Source organism: Vipera berus, assembly GCF_964194415.1.
Source record: "Vipera berus genome assembly, chromosome: 3".
NCBI classification, from domain to species: Eukaryota; Metazoa; Chordata; class Lepidosauria; order Squamata; family Viperidae; genus Vipera; species Vipera berus.
Window position 1 is genome coordinate 109,445,556 of NC_138204.1, and position 21,435 is coordinate 109,466,990.

At 40.4% G+C, this 21,435-nt stretch overlaps 1 protein-coding gene across 1 annotated transcript in view; it reads right to left on the reverse strand.

Annotated features, from left to right (window-relative positions):
* The window catches only part of CACNA1E (calcium voltage-gated channel subunit alpha1 E), a gene marked incomplete at both ends in the record, with an annotated part of 378,714 nt that overhangs the window by 335,823 nt on the left and 21,456 nt on the right, over nt 1–21,435 (reverse strand). The window contains one exon of the mRNA XM_081322491.1: nt 5,185–5,451. Coding sequence (XP_081178617.1) covers nt 5,185–5,451 — 267 coding nt within the window. The remainder of the gene's footprint in view (nt 1–5,184; nt 5,452–21,435) is intronic.

Below are 21,435 nucleotides of genomic sequence, written 5' to 3' on the forward strand. Positions count from 1 at the left end.
ATCCCTTTCTTTTTGAGAAATAGTAGACAGCCAGTAAAACAAACGTGATCAACAAAGACTCCTTACACTTGGTAACTAAAAGGGATCCAGAGAAAGCATTCTTGCTCATGAAGAAGAACTAGGAACAATTAAAATAAGAGCTTCCAATGTACACCATAAGGTAAGAAGAATGCATTGCTATTAATAACGGAGAAAAGTAACAAATCTCTTCAATAATGTACAAACTGAAGATGACTAATACCTTGGCAACTTCTTGGAAATGAGGCACATTAAGTTAATAAATCGTTGTTGTTGTTGTTAGCTGTGAAGTCGTGTCCAACCCATCGCAACCCTATGGACAATGTTCCTTCAGGCCTTCCTGTCCTCTACCATCTTCTGGAGTCCATTTAAGCTCACACCTACTGCTTCAGTGACTCCATCCAGCCACCTCATTCTCTGTCATTCCCTTCTTCTCTTGCCCTCAATCTTTCCCAGCATTAGGCTCTTCTCCAGTGAGAATAAATAAATAGTAGGCACCCAATAAGAGCCGCATGGGTGATTTTCTTTTTGGCAAGTGAATATGAAACACATATCTCTGTGTATTTCATCAAGCAGAATATAGAAACAGGAATCATGATGCCATATTTCAAAAGAATATATTTGAAATCTTTATCCAATACTAGGAACATGAGATGAGCTCATAGGTCTAGTATAGGAAATTTGGCAACTTTGATCTAATTTTCATATTTGAAACTTCAGGTTTAAAAATGTTTCACGCTATTATTTCTAAGCACCTTTGCATTTAAGGACAAAAGCGTGAAACATTTTCAAAATGATGATTTAAGAGCAAAAGTGTACCAAGGGACCTTCAGAATTCTGTATTAGGAAGTGCTTCATGAAAATCACAATTAAAGGTATTCTATGACTCAAAGCTTTGATAATTTGTTGCTTTTTGTGATTCTATGCCAAGATATTATATAAATCAAAAAAGAGGTCATTGGTATAACACTTTTTTCTCCTTTTATACAATTTGCTTTATGGGGAAAGATCAATATTTTCATTTTATTTATATTTTCATTTAAAGAATCTTAAATTCTTAAAAATTTTAAAGAATTACTATACAGATCAAGTTCAGAGAATTTATTGGATATGTATATTGGTCTGTAAATAATAGCATACACAAGTGTTTATTCATTCAACTTTAAAAAACTAAATTTAACCAATTTAAACAAGCTCCAATAACTCCTTTGCACTATTAAGCATTAGTAGCCTCTATTCAATATTTTATGGCCCAACAAGCTAAACACCTAAGCACTTTAGTTGATCTTTATAACCTACTAAATACTAAAACCAGTTGAAAATTCTGACCTCTGCAGAGAATACTCCTAAACTGCTATTATTCCATTGATTTTTACCATACACCCCACAATAAAAAAGGGGCTAATATGTAAATCTTGTTCATTTCTCTGGAATTTATATACGAAATATAAATCCCAGAGGATAATGCAAAACCAGATTATAGGTGGGTAGGCTGTAGAGAATACAAAGCCATGAGGAAGAATTTAATATTTGAACTGTTCATTGTAATACAGTATAATAAATCCTCATCTTAATGGAAAAGTAGCCTTGAGATGGCTTTTAATAAATTCAAAATGGGATAGAAATTCTATAACAATAAATAAAGGAAAGAGAGCTGCTTTGATAGGCTATTTTATATTTCCTTCTAGGAGACACATTCACTCACATACAAACATAAGAAAAGGGTGGAAAGACTAGAAACAATTATAATAGTCGTGTGTTGCAATTTCACCATTATTTCTGACAGTTTCCAAGATTCTGCCAACTAGTACCAATCAAGACTTGGTGCTAGCAAGATTCTTTTATTAAACCAGTTGCAGAGCTCTATTGACAGACAGACAGACAGAAAATAATTCTTATAGCCTTTCCAGAAAAGTCTTGGTAGACAAATATGTTAATGTCTGACCCTTTTTAAAAAACAAAAACAAAAAAACCTGTCTTCAAGGGGAACCCTATCAGCTCCCAATCCAGCTATTTTGATCTGTATTGTATGTAGAGTCAAAAAACAAAGAGAAATTCTTCATGGGTCTCTAGACTTATTTTACAGTCCCTGGAGCAATTTTATGAAAAAAGATTTTTCTATTAATTTTCAGAAACTTCAACCACTACAACTCTAAAATGGGCCCACAAGACCGCTATTTCTGTCTCCAGCTATATTGAGGCTACTTGATAGCACACAAGGGGAATTGCTAGAGCAAGAATGCAAAATTGGATTGGCAGATTTCTTGAATAGGCAACAGTCCAGTCTCCTTATATGTATAACAAGATCTAAAATTAAAAACTCCTTTGAGAGTCCAGCTTTACTCTTAGTGACTATCTGGATACAACCATATAGTTTTCTTGGTAACAATACACAACAGGAGAGGCTTCATATTACATGCCAATTATGCAGTTTAATGTTATTTATTTTCTGATGTCCCTGAAGAGGCATATCTGTCCATATATCCATCTTGCTCACTTGGTTACATTACAGCTAAAATGTTAAGTAAGTAATGAGAGAGATGAAGATCTACTCCACACATACTTTTTTGAAACTATGAGAAAGAAAGTCTCTCCCACAAAGTTCAAGCACTTACAGCAGAAGGCATCTCTTACCTAGTGTGTGTTCTCATATGTTTGTTGCAAGGCCCTACTTATTACATTGTCTTATCAAGAAAAATAGAACCATGTTTTGGATGTTAAAATACTACATAGGTGATTCTTATCCAAGTCTTTGATATTTCTGAACAAGGCATTAATCTCCTTGTCATGAAAAACTACCTAAGAAAAGCATACAGGAAAATCACATTGACAGTACAAGTATGATGTGTTTGTTACAACAAATTACCATCTGTCAACATCCTCAATTGGTCAAGATTCTATCACTCTTTACAATCATATTTCCTCATAACCAAAAAGAACTCAAGATAGGGCTGAGAAGATAAAGTGCAACTAACAGGACAGGACAGGACAGGAACAACCCTGAATAGTTCTTGCTGAATTCCACAGGGAATGGAAAACATGGTAGAATTTGGCACACTTTGAAGAGGTAACAAAATTACCCATTGCTCACAATATGTTAGTCATTTCATCTTAGCAATGTATCAAAATATAACTTTTATTTTCTTCTATGTATGAATGGCTGCCATTCATACAAGGGCAGAATCCTGCAGTTGAAGGCTTTACTTGTGGCGGAAATATGATCTACTTTTTCCCTTTCTACAGGGTGTTTATTCCCTGCTCAGAGAGGCTTTCACTACTAAGTAAATGCACCTGCATAAGCACAAAAATCCTTACTACAACATAACAGAAGTTCCTATAATATTCGAGCCACACAGAGATAGCTAAAAAGAACAGAACTCTCAAAGGGGCTGTATCAAACCAGATGCATGGTCCTGGGTGGGGCTGCAAAGATAATACCAGAGAAGTCTGATGCAGTTCTATTGCAAAAATCACACCCCTTTGGTACTCATTTGGAATTCAATTTCACTCTTTTCTACTTCTTTCTTCATAATAAGTATATTCCAGATTACAATAGTTACCTTATGTAAAAATGGAAGATAGATGATAGATAGATAGATAGATAGATAGATAGATAGATAGATAGATAGATAGATAGATAGATAGATAGATAGATACAGAGGTATGAGCTCATCCTGAGTATACAGAGTGGGAATTGCCTGATTGTGAGAGGCTCACCTTCAGGAGCTATCCATAGTACTGAACAGGGTGTTTATTAGAAATCCATTAAAAGTCCACATTGCCTTCCTTAGTCCTGATTGTGATACCAGTTTTACTTGGCAATTTACTTGTTCAATTCAATATGGAGAAAAAAGAGGCTACTTCTATCTATAATGAAAGCTGACCTTCTCTAGTGGTGGCATGGGTGTGCTAAACAAGTAAATGAAAGGACCTGTTTACCAGAATTACTAGAACTTGGAACTGGCAATATGAAAGCCTGGCAAGGAAGAACAGTGGGTGTGGGTGGGCTTGAAGTAGTTAAGTTGTGCTATGCATCAGTGTCTCTTGCTTTAGATTCCCAAAGGATAGAGGAAGGATGTTTTCATTAGTTGGCAAGTTACCTACATATAGCAAAGGTAATGTATACAGCCATGCTTAGATTTAATTCCTAATTGCTTTAGACTAGATTATGGGTCATGATTTCTGTTGCCCAGATTTCTGAGGATCAGGGCAATGATCTGGACACAGTGATTTGGGTGGGGTGTAATGTTTTGATAGCATAGACATTATCTTTATTATTTACATTTAAAAGACATCTTAATTAAATGTATTTTTAGGAAGAAGATGCATGGCACATTGGTATTAGGATGAACTGTTTATTCCATAAGGACTAAAGAAATATATGTTGCTACCTATAATATAGGATGGAAGAGGTTGTTTATGAAAAGGGATCCATAATTTCCTGTGTCCCCATCTTAAGTAATAAGGCAATTCATTAAACTAGATCAACTTCTCTGGTGTTAATCAAGCTTTTTTTGCAAGTGTTCTATGCAAGTTGAAAGCTTGTCTACATTTGCATCATGTCAAAATCAGTTCAGTCAAAACTACTGCAGTGCTCATTTAGCATGCATTTTTATACCTGACAATATATCAAAATGTTTTACTAACTTTGGTAGTGAAGTCCAGAAAACCTTTCCATATAATATGAAAAAAATGAGATGGCTTTGCAAAGAAAAAATTATTAAATATGAACTCAAGTTCTCCTTTGCTCAGTCATCACTTTCCTATCAAACTATGTCTTTAGATGTTGGAGAAGTTTTAGTTTCTAGAGTTGGCCACATCACTTGCACACTCTTCTCAATTCTTTCAGTCAACAATCTGGGCTGCAGTCCTTTTAAAGCCAAATCAACCCATTCGTTGCATATCAGCCCAGGCAAAGAACTGAACCAGCATGAGGAGAAATACAGGTTACAGCAGCAGGAGGGGGGGGAAGCAAGCTTTCTTAAATAAATCAAGAGAATGGAAAGGGTGAGTGGGGGCAAGCATGCACTTCATTTCCCTTTCCAAGTGACCCAGCTACAGAACGGAAGAGGATCTTGGAGCTTACCTTTGCCCATGTTTCAGCAAGTGGCATTCATAGTACAATGTATACTAAGAGCTGGGAAAATGCATGAGGGGAAAGGATATGGCCAGTCGATGAGCTTCTTGGCATACTTCCTGACAATGTTATCTTCCCCAAAGATGAAGAGAGATCTGTTGACTGTGAAGCAATTCTGGCGGACAGGTATGGGATTGTACAATGCCATTGTCCTGGCCCGTTGAGCTTTAGTTTGCTTATATGCTCCTGGGGTTCCCCCTGAAGAAGCAGGGGCTCCCTGGCGGCTCCTGTTCTGTTCCATGGCTCCATCTCCAGTTCCCAGCCTGCCAGCCATTGCCTCACCGAAGCGAGCCATCCTGGAAGGAAAAGAGAGAGGTGATCCAACCAAGGCCCCCTCCTTTCTATAAAGTGGCAAGCAGCAAGAAAGGTGTGCGTGCGCGTGTGTTGGAGAGGGTGGTGTTCCCAAGATAGCGCCCCTCTTTTGTTTGCTTCTCGGTGATGTTTTCAGAGCCACACGTTGAATGACTCCTCCATTCCTCTGGAACCAACGATTAATAGCCAGCCATGCAATCCCGTCGATGCAAAACACAAAGCATTCAAAAGAAAAAAAAGGGGTGGGGGACAGTCTCCACCAAGAAATCAGTCAAACCTATGAGCAAAAGCCATAGTAATTTTTTTCTATGAAAATGTTGAAATGCCTGCTAAATGGAGGCTCCATGTGTGTGTGTGTGTGTGTGTGTGTGTGTGTGTGTGTGTGTGTGCTGAGAGGAGAGCTCAGGTTCTGTCCCTTTTTACGTGGAGCTCTCTGCACTGAGGCTGAGCTTTAAATCAGACACGTCCTTCTCCTCCTCCTTCTCCTCCTCCTCCTCCTGGCTTTGTGTAGAGGAAAAAAATAGGGGTTGTCCTCTACTCCGCCACCTTTCTCAGACCCCCCCAAAGGGTCTAGTCCAGGAGGAATCGGAGGGGCTGTCTAAATCGGATGGGGAAGGGTTGCAAGGCAAGCCTTTCCATCCGCCTGTCAGGAAGAAGGAGAGAGGGAGGGGGGAAAGCCCTGCAGTTGGACAAACATGGACAAGAGGTGGAGAAACAGGTTGCAGCCCCCTCCAATCTAGTTAGAAAGCAAAGTGTTTAACTTCCTCGCAATCGGCTCCATCTTCCCCCTTCAAAGGAGAAGCATTATCTCATTCCACCCCCCATGAGGAGTGGGGAAGAACTATCCATCTTGCTCTCCCACACACATACCTTTTGCGAGAGAATTAATGCAATTATATGGAGGGGGAGTGCTAACAATGGCTTTTGACTAAGCTTCTGCGCTGCTCAATTCTCTCTCTCTCTCTCTCTCTCTCTCTCTCTCTCTCTCTCTCTCTCTCTCTCTCTCTCTCTCTTACACACACGCGCGCGCGCGCACACACACACACAGAGAGAGAGAGATTCACAGGGTAGCTTCTGTTTAGCAACCAGATTAGATTTTCTCAGGGAAGATGAGGAAGGAGGGAGGGATCTATCAGGAACAAAGAGACTGCCTTGTAGACCTGCATAGGAGCGGAGGCTTACTGAGTAGAAAGAAATAAGCCCTGCTTGATAGTTGCTTCTCACTTGCTCATTTAAAGAAGCAAGAGTTGATTTCCATCTCTTTTTCACTGCTCTCTGCAATTTTTTGCTTCTTTATTTAAGGCAAGACATATAGATGGGGAATGGATCACAAAGTGGGATTTATGGAGCGCTGCCATCTCCCAATAAGTACCAGATTCTGTACAATTAAGGGTATCTTCCTTAATGAACTGACAGATGTTAATACTTGATCAAAAATGCACCTAAGGGCATAGGATGCCCCCTGCATCTCTCATACTGGTATAAAACAAGCATTTTAAAAAATGGGTCTGAAACATGTCCCTGTTCTTCATTACAGGTAGTCCTCGATTTACAACCATCCATTTAGTGATCATCCAAAGCTGCTCCTGATAAGCAAAGTCAAGGGGGGAAGCAGGATTCGCTTAACAACTGCAGGGATTTTCTTAACAACCATGGCAAAAAAGGGTCTTAAGCTGACATAATGACTCACTTAACAACTGCCTTGCTTAGCAATGGAATTCTGATCCCAATTCTGGGAGTCAAGGACTACCTATATTTCTTAAACAGTCGCAATACTTCTGAAATGGAAAAGTTCAAAAATAACAGATTAAACTTCTTTCCACATCTTGACACCTTCCCTTTCCAGAATATATCTGGATTTCATCAGCTCTGAAAAGAAATTTATCTTCAGCCAAAAGTTTCTGAGGAAATCTGCCCCTGGATATCTCTCAGGGGAAAAAATATGTTGGCATGTACTGAGGCAGTTATAAAATTGGTTGGACTGTGGGCTGGTGCTTGGCATCCAAACTTCTGGGATGATTATTTCAATACAGTTTTCAGATTTAAATGTGGTGTTCTTCAGTGCCATGTTTCTAACAAGGAAATGAATGTTAAAAGCCTAAGATTAATTCTTTTTTCTTAAAAGAAAAAAAAACTTTTTATTTCTTTTCTGGTTTTGCATAATTTATTTTATCACAGGCGAGAACAATGTAGTGCATATCTATGTATATCTTTTGCTGTAATCTAGAACCATTTTTCTTATTAAAGGAAGAGGAAAGCTTTCATTTGTTGAAGAATGATAACATGCATTTATGCAGGAATTTCGATGGCACATACTGCATATTGTTTAAGCAGCTCCCATATAATAAGGTTCTTATGCCCATACAGATAGTCCTTGCTTAATGAACAAATGTTTTACAAAAAAAAACCTATTGTTGTTCAAAGTTAGGATGGCACTTCCAGGCACTCTTCTCAACCCACACCAACCCCACCCCCCACACACACTCCCTCATACACATCCCCAACTCCCCACCCCACCCTTCTTGATCTGCTCTGCCCACTGCATTTCCATCCCAACCTGAACTCTTCACACACATATGCACCCTCCCCAACCCACACGGCATCTCTCATGCATCCCCACATACCATTCCCCATCTGCTCACTGTGCTCCCTCCCCCGCCGTAAAGGAGCCAGTTACCTGTCTGCTGCTCTTTGTCTTGCAACTTTTTGCTTTCTCACCTCTCCCTAGAGGCTTCCCATAAGCAAAGTAAATGGGGAAGCCAGCAGGAATTCAAGGGAGGGAGGAAGAAATGTTTACAGTGCTCCTTGCCAGCTTTCCACAAGGAAACTCAATGAGGAATTTAGCAGGAAGTCATTCCTGCTCCTGTTCTTGCCCATCTGTGGCCCTTCTGTTTCTCTGTTTAGGTAAGGAAATATCTCTGAAAGGATGACCCAAAGGGACATGAGTTGCTTAGTGTACAATAATTCCATATAGTGATAAAGGATAGCTATTCATATAAATAGACATATTTACCTTTGTAGGAGTCTAGTTCTCTTTGGCCAAATTTCTGTGGCTACCAAAGGAACTGAACATCTCACTGGTGTAGATTATCTTTTTTGGTGGGGAAAGGGAGAGGCTCAAACATGGAAATACCAATCTTATATTAAACCAAATGGAGTCTAGAGACTGATATCTTCATTGCTAAGGACAAATACAGTAAATATGTTTCAGAAGTGCCATCAGGCTTCAAAGGGGAGTACATGTTGGTTTATAACTTGCCATTTTTCTCTTTTGTCAGTTAAAATCAAAATCTGTGGACCTTTGTTTTTTGTTTTACACCAAAAAGGCAAACTTTTGATTCTTCTACTTTTTTTTCTGTTGCTGAGAGTTTGAAGGAGTGGCTTCACAATCACCCACACATCTTAAGCACAATGCTGTTATGGATATTAATCTACCCTTTCTCCTGCAAGTGGTATAGGTGCTTTTGGCTGGCTAATGGTTAGAGGACTATCTTGGTGGAGGAAACCAGAATCAATTATCCTGTGCCCCTAGAAATACTGAATTTGTTTACCATAAAGGCTTAAACACAGGTGCACCCAAATTTATTGATGGATGCTTTGCATTCTCTGAAAAGGCAATCTGTGGTGGAGAAGAAGGTGTCCCCAACAGCACAAATAAGGGCTTATGCTGGGAGTGGAGACATCAAAAAGATCAACAGAAGGGTCAGAATGAAGTGGAGAGAGTGCAAAGTTTTGTAAATGTCTTATTTTCCATTACATCATCTAATACTTTTAACCTAATGACCATCCTTATAGTATATCTGTGATAGCAAATTATATAGTTCAGCTGTGCACTGTTTGAAAAGGATTATTGTTTACCTACTCTGAATCTTCCATGAGAAAGCCTGCTTGGTGTAGAGATTAAGGCATCAGATAGAGACCAAGAGCCTGTGAATTCTAATTCCATTTTAGGCACAAAGCCAGCTGGTGACTTGGGCCAGTCAGTCTCTCTCAGCCCTAGAGAGGAGGCAATGGCAAATGATTTCCAAGAAACCTTGGCAAGAAAACTGCAGAGCCTAGTCTAGTCATTCACCAGCAGCTAATGACAGATGGAAGACACACACATGCACACACACACAATCTTTCATGTTTTAATTAGATAATCTCAAGTTTCTTCCATTATAAAAGACAAAAGCATCTCTTTCTCCATTCTCTCCACAAATTATTTTATCAGTCTCTGTTATGTACCCACTTCACACTTTTTTCCTAAACTAAAAAGTCACCTCTGACCACAAAAGCCTTTCTTGAGCAGCTAAGCCTCCACTAGCATAAGGAACTTGATTTTTTTTTTGCCCCAATTTGCACTTGGCTGCCTTTGGCTTTTTACACACATCCTTTTCCAAGCAATTTGTCTGAAAACTTGGCCATGTCGTACAAACCCTTAATTTCATTTATGAACGAATTAAAAGTTCTTATCTGTAATACAGATCCTTGAGAGAAGTTCTTTTGCACTTCCACTCTGAAAACATTCCATTAGTTGTCTCAAGGGTACTTTTACAAAAGTCAACTGGACTATGTTTTTTCCTTGAGGAAGACATTTCGCTTCTCATCAGGTCCTTAGAACTCTCTCCATCAAGTCAGAACCAATCCTTCCATCTCCCCACCACCACTGCCATTCAGTCAGAACTGAAGAAGCTTCCTGGATGAGAAGTGAAACATCTTCCTCAAGGAAAAAACATAGACATAGGCCAGTTGCCTTTTGAAAAAGCACCTTTGAGACAAACATGACCTGGATGACTGAGCATCTCCATAGACATTCATTAGTTGTTACTCTGTTCTTTTCATCTTTAACTAGTTGCCAAGCCCTCTTCTTCTATTGCCTGGTTTGCTAAGGGTCTTTGGTTCAGGACTGCAGCAAGAACTTTTAGAAGTTAAAATAAACAATATCTTCCTCATTACTCTTAGTCATAATCTTGTTGATATTCTAAAAATGCTTAATAATTTTTATTTTTATTTTAATCATGCTTTCTAACAATTTATCTGGCACAGATTTTAAACTAGAAAGCCTGTAATTTTCTGGCACCTCCTGGCTCCCTTATGGGCTGATATTAGACTGGCCAGTTTTCATTCTTGGACTACAGAGTCTGAAATGGGGATTAAGCCAAACATTTCACAAAGAAGTTGGCACTTAGTTCACATAATACACTGAAGTTAACATATCATAACATATTTGCTCATATTCATCCATAAATGTCCTTGCTTCTCCATTTGTACCACTCAAATGAAGACTCTAAAGCATGGGTTTCAAACTCGCCATGTTGCATTGCCAGATCTGGGGTGGGCACGGCCTCCGCATGGTGCAACCGGCCCGTGGGCTGGCAGTTTGACACCCCTGCTCTAAAGCTTTAAGGAACAGCAGCTGTGTCCTTCAACCTAATTTATAAAACGTCATGCCCATGGATTTCATTAAAAAAACATTAAAAATAATTAAATAGATCTACATGGGGATATTTTACAATCTAGCATTAAACTACAGAATATTCTTATAGGAAGCATTGGGCTTTTCACTCAAAAAACTTCATCAATATCTCTCCTTTCACACAGAACTGTTTTAATCTCTGTATGAATATAAAGGTCCTTTTGGTTTCCTGAAAGCTCCCTGTCATGGTTCCAATAGCTGAAACCCTTCAAAAGAACTTCGAGGTATTGTTTACCTTAAAGAATCTTTTATTCGGGAAACAAAGTATCAGCACTACATAGTTGAACCCAAAAACTAAATTCCCTTCCCCCTGATACAAAGTAGCAAAGTGCAATTCCCATCCCCAATAAGCTGTCATAAATCACATTCCCCAATTAGCTTAAAGCACGGGCTTTCTCCTTAGCTCCACAGCCCGCCAAAACATTATCAGCTTTTACTTGGGTTCCCACCACAGCATTATGTTATGGCTAGCTGAGCTTACATTCCAATTCCCCCCCCCCCACTGCACCTAATTTCTAAAGTAAGAAAAAGCATGTTAAAGGAATAGAGAAAATGGCTGCATGTTCATCAGTTGTCAAAGCAGGAACATCCAATGTTAGCAATGTTGACATCCAGCCCCCCTTACAAAAAGGACAAATCCTGTAATTCAAACAAAATTATACGTTAGGGGTTACCCCTTGGTTTATAAGGGTGTTTCTCATAAAATCTATTAATGAGTCTGTTGGCTTTTACATCACTAGATTTTACCCATGTGGCTTCGACAATGGATATCCTTTCTGCTGCACTAAGTACTGTAAATTTCCCTTAAATATTCTAGAATCAAGAATATGCTTCACTTTATAATGAATCTGTCTGGCTACCACAAGAGGTCCAGGTGCCCTCTTAAGGGGAGGTCATAAGATGGAACCCCAAAAAGGTTTCAGTAGGCTACAATGGAACACAAGGTGGACTTTTCCTACAGTAGGAGTCTGGGAAGTTTTAATTCTACTGTGACTGGGTTAATGATTCTCACTATGAGGTAGGGACCCAGGTACGCTGGTCCTAACTTTTTACTAGGCAACTTAAGTCATAAATATTTTGTGGATAAGTAGACTTTTTCCCCAACTTGGAATGAACTTTGGGGAGCCCTTTTTATCAGCTTGCTTTTTATACATCTCAGAAGCCTTTTTCACAGCGATGTTCGTGTTTTTCCATACCTCCTCCCACCCTTCACCCACTGGTCAAGTGTTTGGGAAGTAAAGGGCCCCTGAGGATATTTGGGTATTGGGTTGAACTCTTTTCCTGTGGCAACTTTAAAAGGCACAAAACCAGTGCTGCTGTGGACAGAGTTGTTGTTAACCACCTCTGCAAAAGGGAGGAGGTCAGTCCAGTTGATTTACTGATAGTCCACATAGCATCTGAGATACTGCTCCACCACTGGGTTTGCTGATTTAGCCCCCTCCCCCATTTGTAGACAGGTGAAAAGCCAATGATAGACCTTGCGATGAGCCAATTAGCTTGAGGAAACCTCTCCAGAACTTAGCTATAAACTGCACCCCTCAGTCTGAGATTATTCACTTTGGCATGCCATGCAGTCTGTAGATGTGCTTTAAAAACATCTTGGTTAATCTTTGGGCTGATGGGAGTCCCTTGCAGGCAATGAAATGAGCTTGTTTTGAAAATAGGTCTATCACCGTACTTCCCCTTCTTTCAGGTAATTCTACTATAAAATCGATAGCAATTTCTTCCTATGGTTGGGAAGGGTCTGCTACTGGTTGTAATAGTCCTGGGGTTTTCCCCTGAATTCTTTTCATGGTGGCACATACAGCACAGCTCTTGACATAGTTCTCTACCTCCCGTTTTAAACCCAGCCACCAAAATTGCCGGCAAACCAGATGCAGTATTTTTAAATGTTCAAAGTGTCCAACCTGTTTCACATCATGACCGTGCCAGAGAGCATTAAGGTGGAGGGTTTCAGGCAAATACAACTTCCCCCCTTTGTAAGCCAAACCATCCCTGCACATCAAGGAGGTTTGATTTTCCTTGAACCATTGATCATTGGGGAGTTCCTGTTTTATTTTCTTTGCCCCAGGGTCATCGGGTTTCAGAAGATGGGGCTCTCCGAGGCATTAGTTGAGAAGCAGCTTGTGGTGTAGATATAATTGCTTCATTTAACCTCTTCATGCTGGCTCTTGTATTGAAGTAATCTGGATAAAGCATCAGCTAAAAAGTTTTTTCCCCCTGGTATTTACTTCAGGCTGAAGTTAAAATGGTTGAAGTATTGCACCCACCGTACTTGTTTCAGGGACAGCTTGCAGGGAGTGTTCAGTTCTTCTAGGTTTTTGTGATTAGTCCATACCTCAAAAGGCACCTTGCTCCCCTCTAGGTACAGTCGCCAGTTTAATAGAGTCCAGTGGATTGCGAAGGCTTCCTTCTCCCACACTGCCCACCTTCTCTCACACTCGGTGAACCTTTTTGAAGTGTAGACAGAGGGCTGTAGTACTCTGTCATGGTTCTTTTGCAATAATACAGCTCCAACGGCCACGCCGCTGGCATCAGCTTGAATTACAAAGGGTTTCCCCAGACAAGGATGCTTTAGGACTGTGTTGACTGCAAATAGTCTTTTCAAATTCTCAAAAGCAGTTTGACAGTTCATAGTCCATGCAAGCGGCTGGCCCAGTCGCAGCTCCCCCCCTCTTTGCATGTTTTCAGTAAGTCTGTAAGGGGTAAAGCAATTTCAGCAAAGGAGGGGATGAACTGTCAGTAAAAGTTGGCGAATCCTAGAAAGATCTGAAGCTTTTTGTAAGTCTTTGGGGCTTACCATTCGATTACGGCTTTCACTTTAGCTGGGTCCATTTCAATGCCCTCACTGGAAATTCTGTAGCCAAGGTAATCTAGTCTGGTCTGATGGAACTCACACTTTAATAGTTTAGCATACAGTTTGGCATTCAACTATTTCTTTAACACCTCTCGCACTACTTTTACGTGGTCAGCCATATTTGTGCTGTATATCAGGATATCATCAAGATACACCAAAACTCCTTTGTATAAATGGTCATGTAGTACTGGTTGATCAGCTGCATGAAGACAGCTGGATCCCCCTGTAGATCTTGGTATTCGCTGGGAATGAGTGGCTTGCCTGGTTGTGGCAGGGTTGCTATCTTTGCTAGCTCAGTGGACAGCCTAAACTCTCCAGTAACGTTGACTGAATTAAAGGGGGGCTCAGGCCCTATAAGTAGTCTCACAGTCCTCATCCCCTTCTCCCACCAAATAAATGGTCTCCATTTGTCCAGCCCTAGAATCACAGCCTCAGTCATCTTCGAAGCCACCATGAAGTGAATGAACTCCCAATGTTCACCTATTTTATTTGGGAAACAAAGTATCAGCAATACATAGCTGAACCCAAAAACTAAATTCCCTTGCCCCTGATACAAAGTAGCAAAGTGCAATTCCCACCCCCAATAAACTGTCATAAATCACATTCCCCATTTAGCTTAAAGCGCGGGCTTTCTCCTTAGCTCCACAGCCCGCCAAAACGTTATCAGCTTGTGCTTGGGTTCCCACCACAGTGTTATGTTATGGCTAGCTGAGCTTACATTCCAATCCTCCCCATCTACTGCACCTAATTTCTAAAGTAAGAAAAAGGAATAGAGAAAATGGCTGCATGTTCATCAGTTGTCAAAGTGGGAACATCCAATGTTAGCAGTGTCGACACTCCCACTGCTTCCTTTCTGTGGCCTGTCTGCTTATATAATAGCCATTTCCCTCAAGATAATATGGAAGATAGGGCCAGCCTTGAGAATTTACAGCTGACTAAAAGAATAGGCTTATAGTAGTAGATAAAATCGTGCTTTAAAGTACCCTCTTAGAGAATACATAGCATTGGTTTGATGGTTTGGGGTAAAAACCCTCTCTCAAAATGTCTAAACAACTCAGATTGGATGTTTACCCAGGGGATGTACTACTGCTACTGTTAACTCTGAATTCTCAATCACTACAGAGTAAAAATGACATCCAGATTGCTTAAGGATGTGACTGCAGCCTTCTGCAGCTGTGCAAACCAACATTTCCACAGCTGCTGCAAAGTTGTTTAACATGGCCAGTTTGGAATATCAATCGATAACTAAATAAAACCTGAAAAAATTCTTTCCGAGGTCAGTTGCTGCCCTAAATTAATAAAATCTGGAGGATGGAGCTCTTCATTACTTCCTGCTTTACAACATTTTATATTTATAGTAATTAAGTTTATGGTGAGGCCATAATCCCATAATAATGTTTTCCTGTTTCAGGCCAAATTCTTGTTTTGGCCTAGTGGTTTCTTGCTTGATGTAGGGTTAGCTTAAGGTTTATATGACTGGCTTGATAGAATTGTTATCAAAATTATCATTATCTTGTTCATTTAGAAGTGAAGAAATATAACTTCTGTGCTTTGGGAGTGATTATGGCTTCCACTGTCACAAATATCTTTAGGGTATTAATTTCAGTAACATTTGGATTCTAAAGTAGCAGATAGTGTACCCCCACCCACCCACTCCCTGTAAAAAATAGAATTATATCTTTTTCCATGCTTTCCTATTGTACATTTGTTCCCCTTCAGTGCTTAATTAGAAAATACACACATTTATGTTTCAGAATTGGGCATCATAATTGAATTAGAATGTAAATTGATTATGTGTCAAGTCATTGGTGACCTTGGTGACAACTTGGGAGTCCTCCTAGATTCACAGCTTTCTTTAGAAGATCATATAGTAACTGTGACTAGGGGGGCCTTCACCCAGGTTCGCCTGGTGCACCAGTTGCAGCCATATCTAGACCGGGATGCCTTGCGTACAGTCACTCATGCGCTCGTGACCTCTCGGTTAGACTACTGCAACGCTCTCTACATGGGGCTGCCCTTGAGGACCACTCGGAGGCTCCAACTGGTGCAGAATGCAGCCGCACGAATTGTGTTGGGGGTCTCCCGATACTCCCATGTTACACCTCTGCTCCGTGAGCTGCATTGGCTTCCAGTTGCCTTCCGGGTGAGATTCAAGGTGCTGGTAATGACCTATAAGCCCTACATGGCATGGGTCCGGAGTACCTAAGGGAGCACCTGCGGCCGGCGTCAACTTCCCTCCGCCCAGTGCGCTCCCACAGAGAGGGCCTCCTCAGGGTGCCACCGGTCAGAGAATGCCGACTGATGGCCCCCAGGGGGAGGGCGTTCTCTGTGGGCGCGCCTGACCTTTGGAACCGTTTACCGGTTGAGCTCCGGATGGCTCCCGACCTGCGCTCCTTCCGACGTGACCTAAAAACCTATTTATTTGAACAAGCCGGCCTGGTCTGATGGGTTTGGGGTTTTAATTACTGTTTTTAAGTAATTTATTTATTGTATTTGGGCACTGTGGTTTAATCTGTTTTTAATTTTTGTATTCTGTATTTGGTATTTATTGCCCTGACCACCGCCCTGAGTCCTTCGGGAGAAGGGCGGTATACAAATTAAATAAAATAAAATAAATAAATAAATATAGATCTGGGGTGTCAAACTGCCGGCCCATGGGCTGAATATGTAATGTGGAAGCCACGCCCACCACAGCTCTGACAAAGAGAAAAAAGTCATGATACATCACAACACATCACGTCACGTGATGTGGCGAGATTGACACCCCTAAAATAGATAGATTTTCTCTGTTACCTAACCTGGTCTTCAAATCTTCCTATGCTGCATCCATCATCACTGTAACTGATTCCATCTACTTTGTTATTGGTCATTCTATTCTCTTCTTGCCTTCCCACTCCTTTCCTTCATCACAGTTCACAGTGTTCAATACTTTTTCTAACCTGCTTCTTCAGAGTCCAACTTTCCCTTCCATAGATTGTCTGGGGACTATCATAGATTGCACAATTCTGATATTTGTAGGTATAAACACATCATAGACATATCATGATATTTCAATATCTTTTCCAAGAACTTCAAGGCTGTCCTACAAATAGTCTGCAGCATATTTCTTGTACATTTACTGTTATTTGTTGCTGTTGTTTGTTGCTCCTAAAAGGTAGACACTATCCTAAAAGGTAGACACTTTAATAAAATTCACAGGCTATTGTGATTAGTTTGGTCACTATGCACAATGATTTTTATTTCATCTGATTGTCTATTAATGAGGTTCAGAATTTCAAAAGAATTCCTGATGGTCTCCTTGAAAATGGTGGGTACAGTATATGTTCAAGATCATATTGTGGAAACTGACTGGCTTTCTTCTTCTTTAGCTTAATTTGGAACAGTTCATAATCTGTTCCCCAGTCTGGTGATATTTTTGATGCGACAATTGAGTTGCTCCACCTCTTTTTAGCAATGCTATAGTAAAACTGATTTCTATATACTTCATCTGGTGATATCCATGTATAGAGGTATCGTTTTAGTTGCTTGAAGAGAGTATTAACTATGAACACATTATAGAAGGAGCAGAAATGTTCTGCTTCATTTTCGTTTCCTATGATACAACTGTCAACGCTGCTAACATCAAATGTTATTGCTTGACAAGAGATTAAGAAGTAGCCATTTCATACCATACTTTCCGGCGTATAAGACGACTTTTTAACCCATGAAAATCTTCTCAAAAGTTGGGGGTCGTCTTATACGCCGGGTTGTCTTATACGCCGGAAAATACTATTCACCTCTCTGATCTTTTCTGCTGGACGGCGGGATCGCTGGGTGAATGGAGGTAAGCGATGGCGACCCGTGGTTAAGCGGCCAACAGCGAACGGGTGATGGAGGGCAAACTCTCGTTAGATCATGGGGCGGCTGCTGCAGCCGCTGCCATTGCTCTCTCTAGGACTGGCCATGCTGGTGCTTCCAATGCTGGCTGTCAGGTCCCCGACGAGAGGACAAGCAGGCAGTCCCCAGAGGCTCAACAGTAGGAAGGGAGCACCTTTGCTCCCGCCGAGGCACCGCCTGACCCGCGCCGACCAGAAGAATCGCTTGCCCGGTCACGGAGTGTGGAACTGAGAGCAGCAGCGCACCAAGTGAGAGAGCTCAGAGGAAAGAAGGCGAGGCGCCCATTTGGCGGGGAAGGAGCAAAGCTGGGGAAATCACAGAGCAGGCGGAGCAGGGAAACATTACAGGGGAAATGGGGGCGGGGTTTAAAAGGCGAGGCGGGCGGGACGTGGAGACGTTCTGTTAGAAGTAATGAAGGAGCCTCCGGGCACTTTCTGGATCGGATTGTGCGAACTGAGGGTGCCGCTACAGTCCTCGTGTTTCCCAGGGTTGCCTGTCGTGCCAGAGGTATTCCCTGTAGCCCCAGATTCTTTAGCTCCCCACTTTCTTTAATTCGGGCAAATTTTGTGCTCCATGGAGAAACATTAATATGCAAATGCCGTTTGTTTAACCGCGCAAAACTCAGGGGAAGGCTTAAGCCTTTTCATTTCTGTTTTATGCACGGGCTGGGAGGGTCACGAAGTTTACCTCTTTTATTTTAGCAACATCATGGCACTTATAAAAAAGGGTACTAATGCTAAACGAGTTGTTAATATGCAGATTGTGTGCCAGGAAGTGAAATATTGAGTTATTAGCCCAAACCCTATAATTTAACACAAAAAGTAGGGGGTCGTCTTATACGCCGGGTCGTCTTATACGCCGGAAAATACGGTATGTTAAACTTGTGTATTGCTTTAAGAGATTGAATTTAAGGTTGGGAGGGGGGACGAGTAGGATTGTACCTTCAAGGCCATCTCTAACTAAAGAAGATAAGACCTTGGCAAGTTTTCTAATGGAAGGTAAACTGATTCTTTAAATTAATTGGAGAATATGATTAATGACAAAATTAGCAAGGTGGAGAATTGTGTTTTAATATATTGTGCAAGCGGCAGAGATTTCAGATTCCAGCTTCCTTCTAGCAAGAATTTGCCGGTGTATTAGGCTAATAAAGGACTTTTAAGGTAAACAATGCCTCAGAGTCACTTGAAAAGCCCATACGTCGGAAACGTGACACCAACTACATTTTCTTTCTTCTTCCAACTTTAGCACTCCAGTCTCTAATCACAAGCAGGATATCATACTTGCATGTTCTGTTAATTTCAAATTGGGCTTGATCATAAAATTCATTATCTCCTCTTCTCTGGTGGTTGGAGGATAATTTGAATGATCATCATATCAATGAGTTGTCCATTAAGTGTAATCAATATTATTTGGTGACTGATTGCATTGTAGCCAAGTATTGTTTTTCCTATACACTTCCTAACTGTAAAAGCAACACCATTCCTTTTTTGTTTGTTTTTGATGTCCGAGTAATAAAAAGTATGATGTTATGATTGAAAGTGTCCAATCCCTGTCCATCTCAGTTTGATAACTAAAAAGTTAATTTGGGGCTCTTTCATTTCACCTTTCACTATATTGAACTTTCTTGTGTTCATGATTTTTACGTTCCATGTTCCCAGTATATTTTTGTCATTGCAGCTGTAGATTTTCTTTTCCTGTATGGCAACATCAGCAAGTAAATGTCTTCAGGGCTTTAATTTAGCCATATATTAAAACTTTTAGTACTGTGAAAGAACCTCAGGTCTTCCTTGGTAGCACGTTGTGGGGGGCCCTATCTTAAGACCCTATCATCCAGCAGCATATATTCAATCATTTTATATTTTCTATCCATGTCATTTTCTTGGTAAAAATACAGCAGTAGTTTACAATTGTCTTCTTCCATGCAGGATGAATTGGTCCCTTTGCTGTTGTCACTGAAGTAATCATCTGCTTCCAGCCTCTTCCTATTTCACTGCTGCTCAAAACAGATCCCTGCTTGGTTTAGCTGGGCAACTGGGATTAACCTTCATGCCTTGGATGACCTGTTGAGAATATATAATCTTGGGATACACTCCTGATATTTTCACTTTTCCCTTCTAGAAACACACACACAAACAAACACACACACACAAACACAAAATGATGAGGAACACAGTATGATGGACGGGTTAGGGAGGGAGAATTTAGATTATGAGGAATGAAAGTTTTCATTTGGTAAATATTGCTCAGTTCTAGTAATATCCAGTGCCAGTGATGATACTGTTAAATTTAGTTTGCCCTTGGTAAGAGCACCAGGAACATATTCTAGCTTTCTAAAATCTGTTTTATTCACGATATTTATTGTAGAGGTAAACCAATATTTCTGCATAAATATACTGTCCTGCATCGTAATTCCAGATCCATGTTTCTGCTCCTTAAGAGCTTACCTTCAGCCAAATCATAGATGGTCCCTCTGAATTTACCCTCAAAAGAACCCTCAATCAGACATTATTTAGTAGTTTAAAAGAACATCTCTATGATATTAACCCCTCACCAACCCAGATACACTAATAGAACCACCATCTTTAAGAAACAATATGTGCATAACACTAACTGAACAGTCAACGTAGTAGGAAAACCACAAAGAAACTCAGCTGAGTTTCTTTTTCTTACAATTATTAGGCTTGAGCAGATTCCAGGTGCATAGCACTGATATTCAGCAACGTGTGGAAAATTGGCATCTCATACCTAAAATTACCAACACTATATAGCTATTTTAATCTCTTCTTTAATGAGCCCTAAAAGTAGCTTCAGCTCAAATAATTTTTTTGATGCTATCAATTGGCTAGAGAGATCTAAGCTCTTCTCATGCATTGGCATTCTATATCTGGATGTATGGATTCACATTATATTATACTAAACACTTATGGATCACTCTTAAAAATTCCAAAGATTTAAGACATTTTTTAACTATAGGTGTCTATGACTATTATCCTCCTTGTTTACCAAGCCTATAAACAAAAACATCTCCACCACTGGCATATGATTAATGCTTCTGGTGAATTCAGAATTACCAGCCTACTGGTTCCCACCTTTGCAGGAAATACAATGTTTTTACTGATTGAAGACATAGCTATTTTTGGTCATGCATTCACATGAGGAAATAATTAATTGCTCTTCCTAGCTCAGCATCATGGCCTCAAGTTCATGATAGAGTCTAATCAAGGAAAGGATTGTTTCACAGTTTTGTCTCACAGTTTTCATTTGAGCTATCTAGATGAATTTCATAAATGCCTGACCTAAAAACACTGTTGAACATAATTAACAAGTAAACAAAGTATCTAACAGCACACATATTGTCTTCAAAAAAAATAACCAGAAAGGGCTAGTCATGGCCATGGTGCTGTTGGGGAAGCAGTTCAGGAGTAGGAAAGTTTAATTCATGTTTGCCCTACAATGGGTATATTTTGATTGAATCACTAAACTTTACTCTGATTGCACAAGTAGATTAGCAAAATGTCTCTAGAACAGAGGTCCCCAACCCCCGGTCCGAGGACCAGCACCGGGCCGTGGCATGCCAGAAACTGGGTTGCGCAAAAAAGTGGGACTCAGGCAGCAAACAAAACCACACTCTCTCTGGTCCATGAAAAAACCTTTCCCCACAGAGCCAGTCCCTGGTGCCTAAAAGGTTGGGGGCTTCTGCTGTAGAGGAACACAAAAGAGGATTTATTTATTTTTTTAGTAACCTGGTCAAATTTTCTGAAGTGGTTTATCTACAAA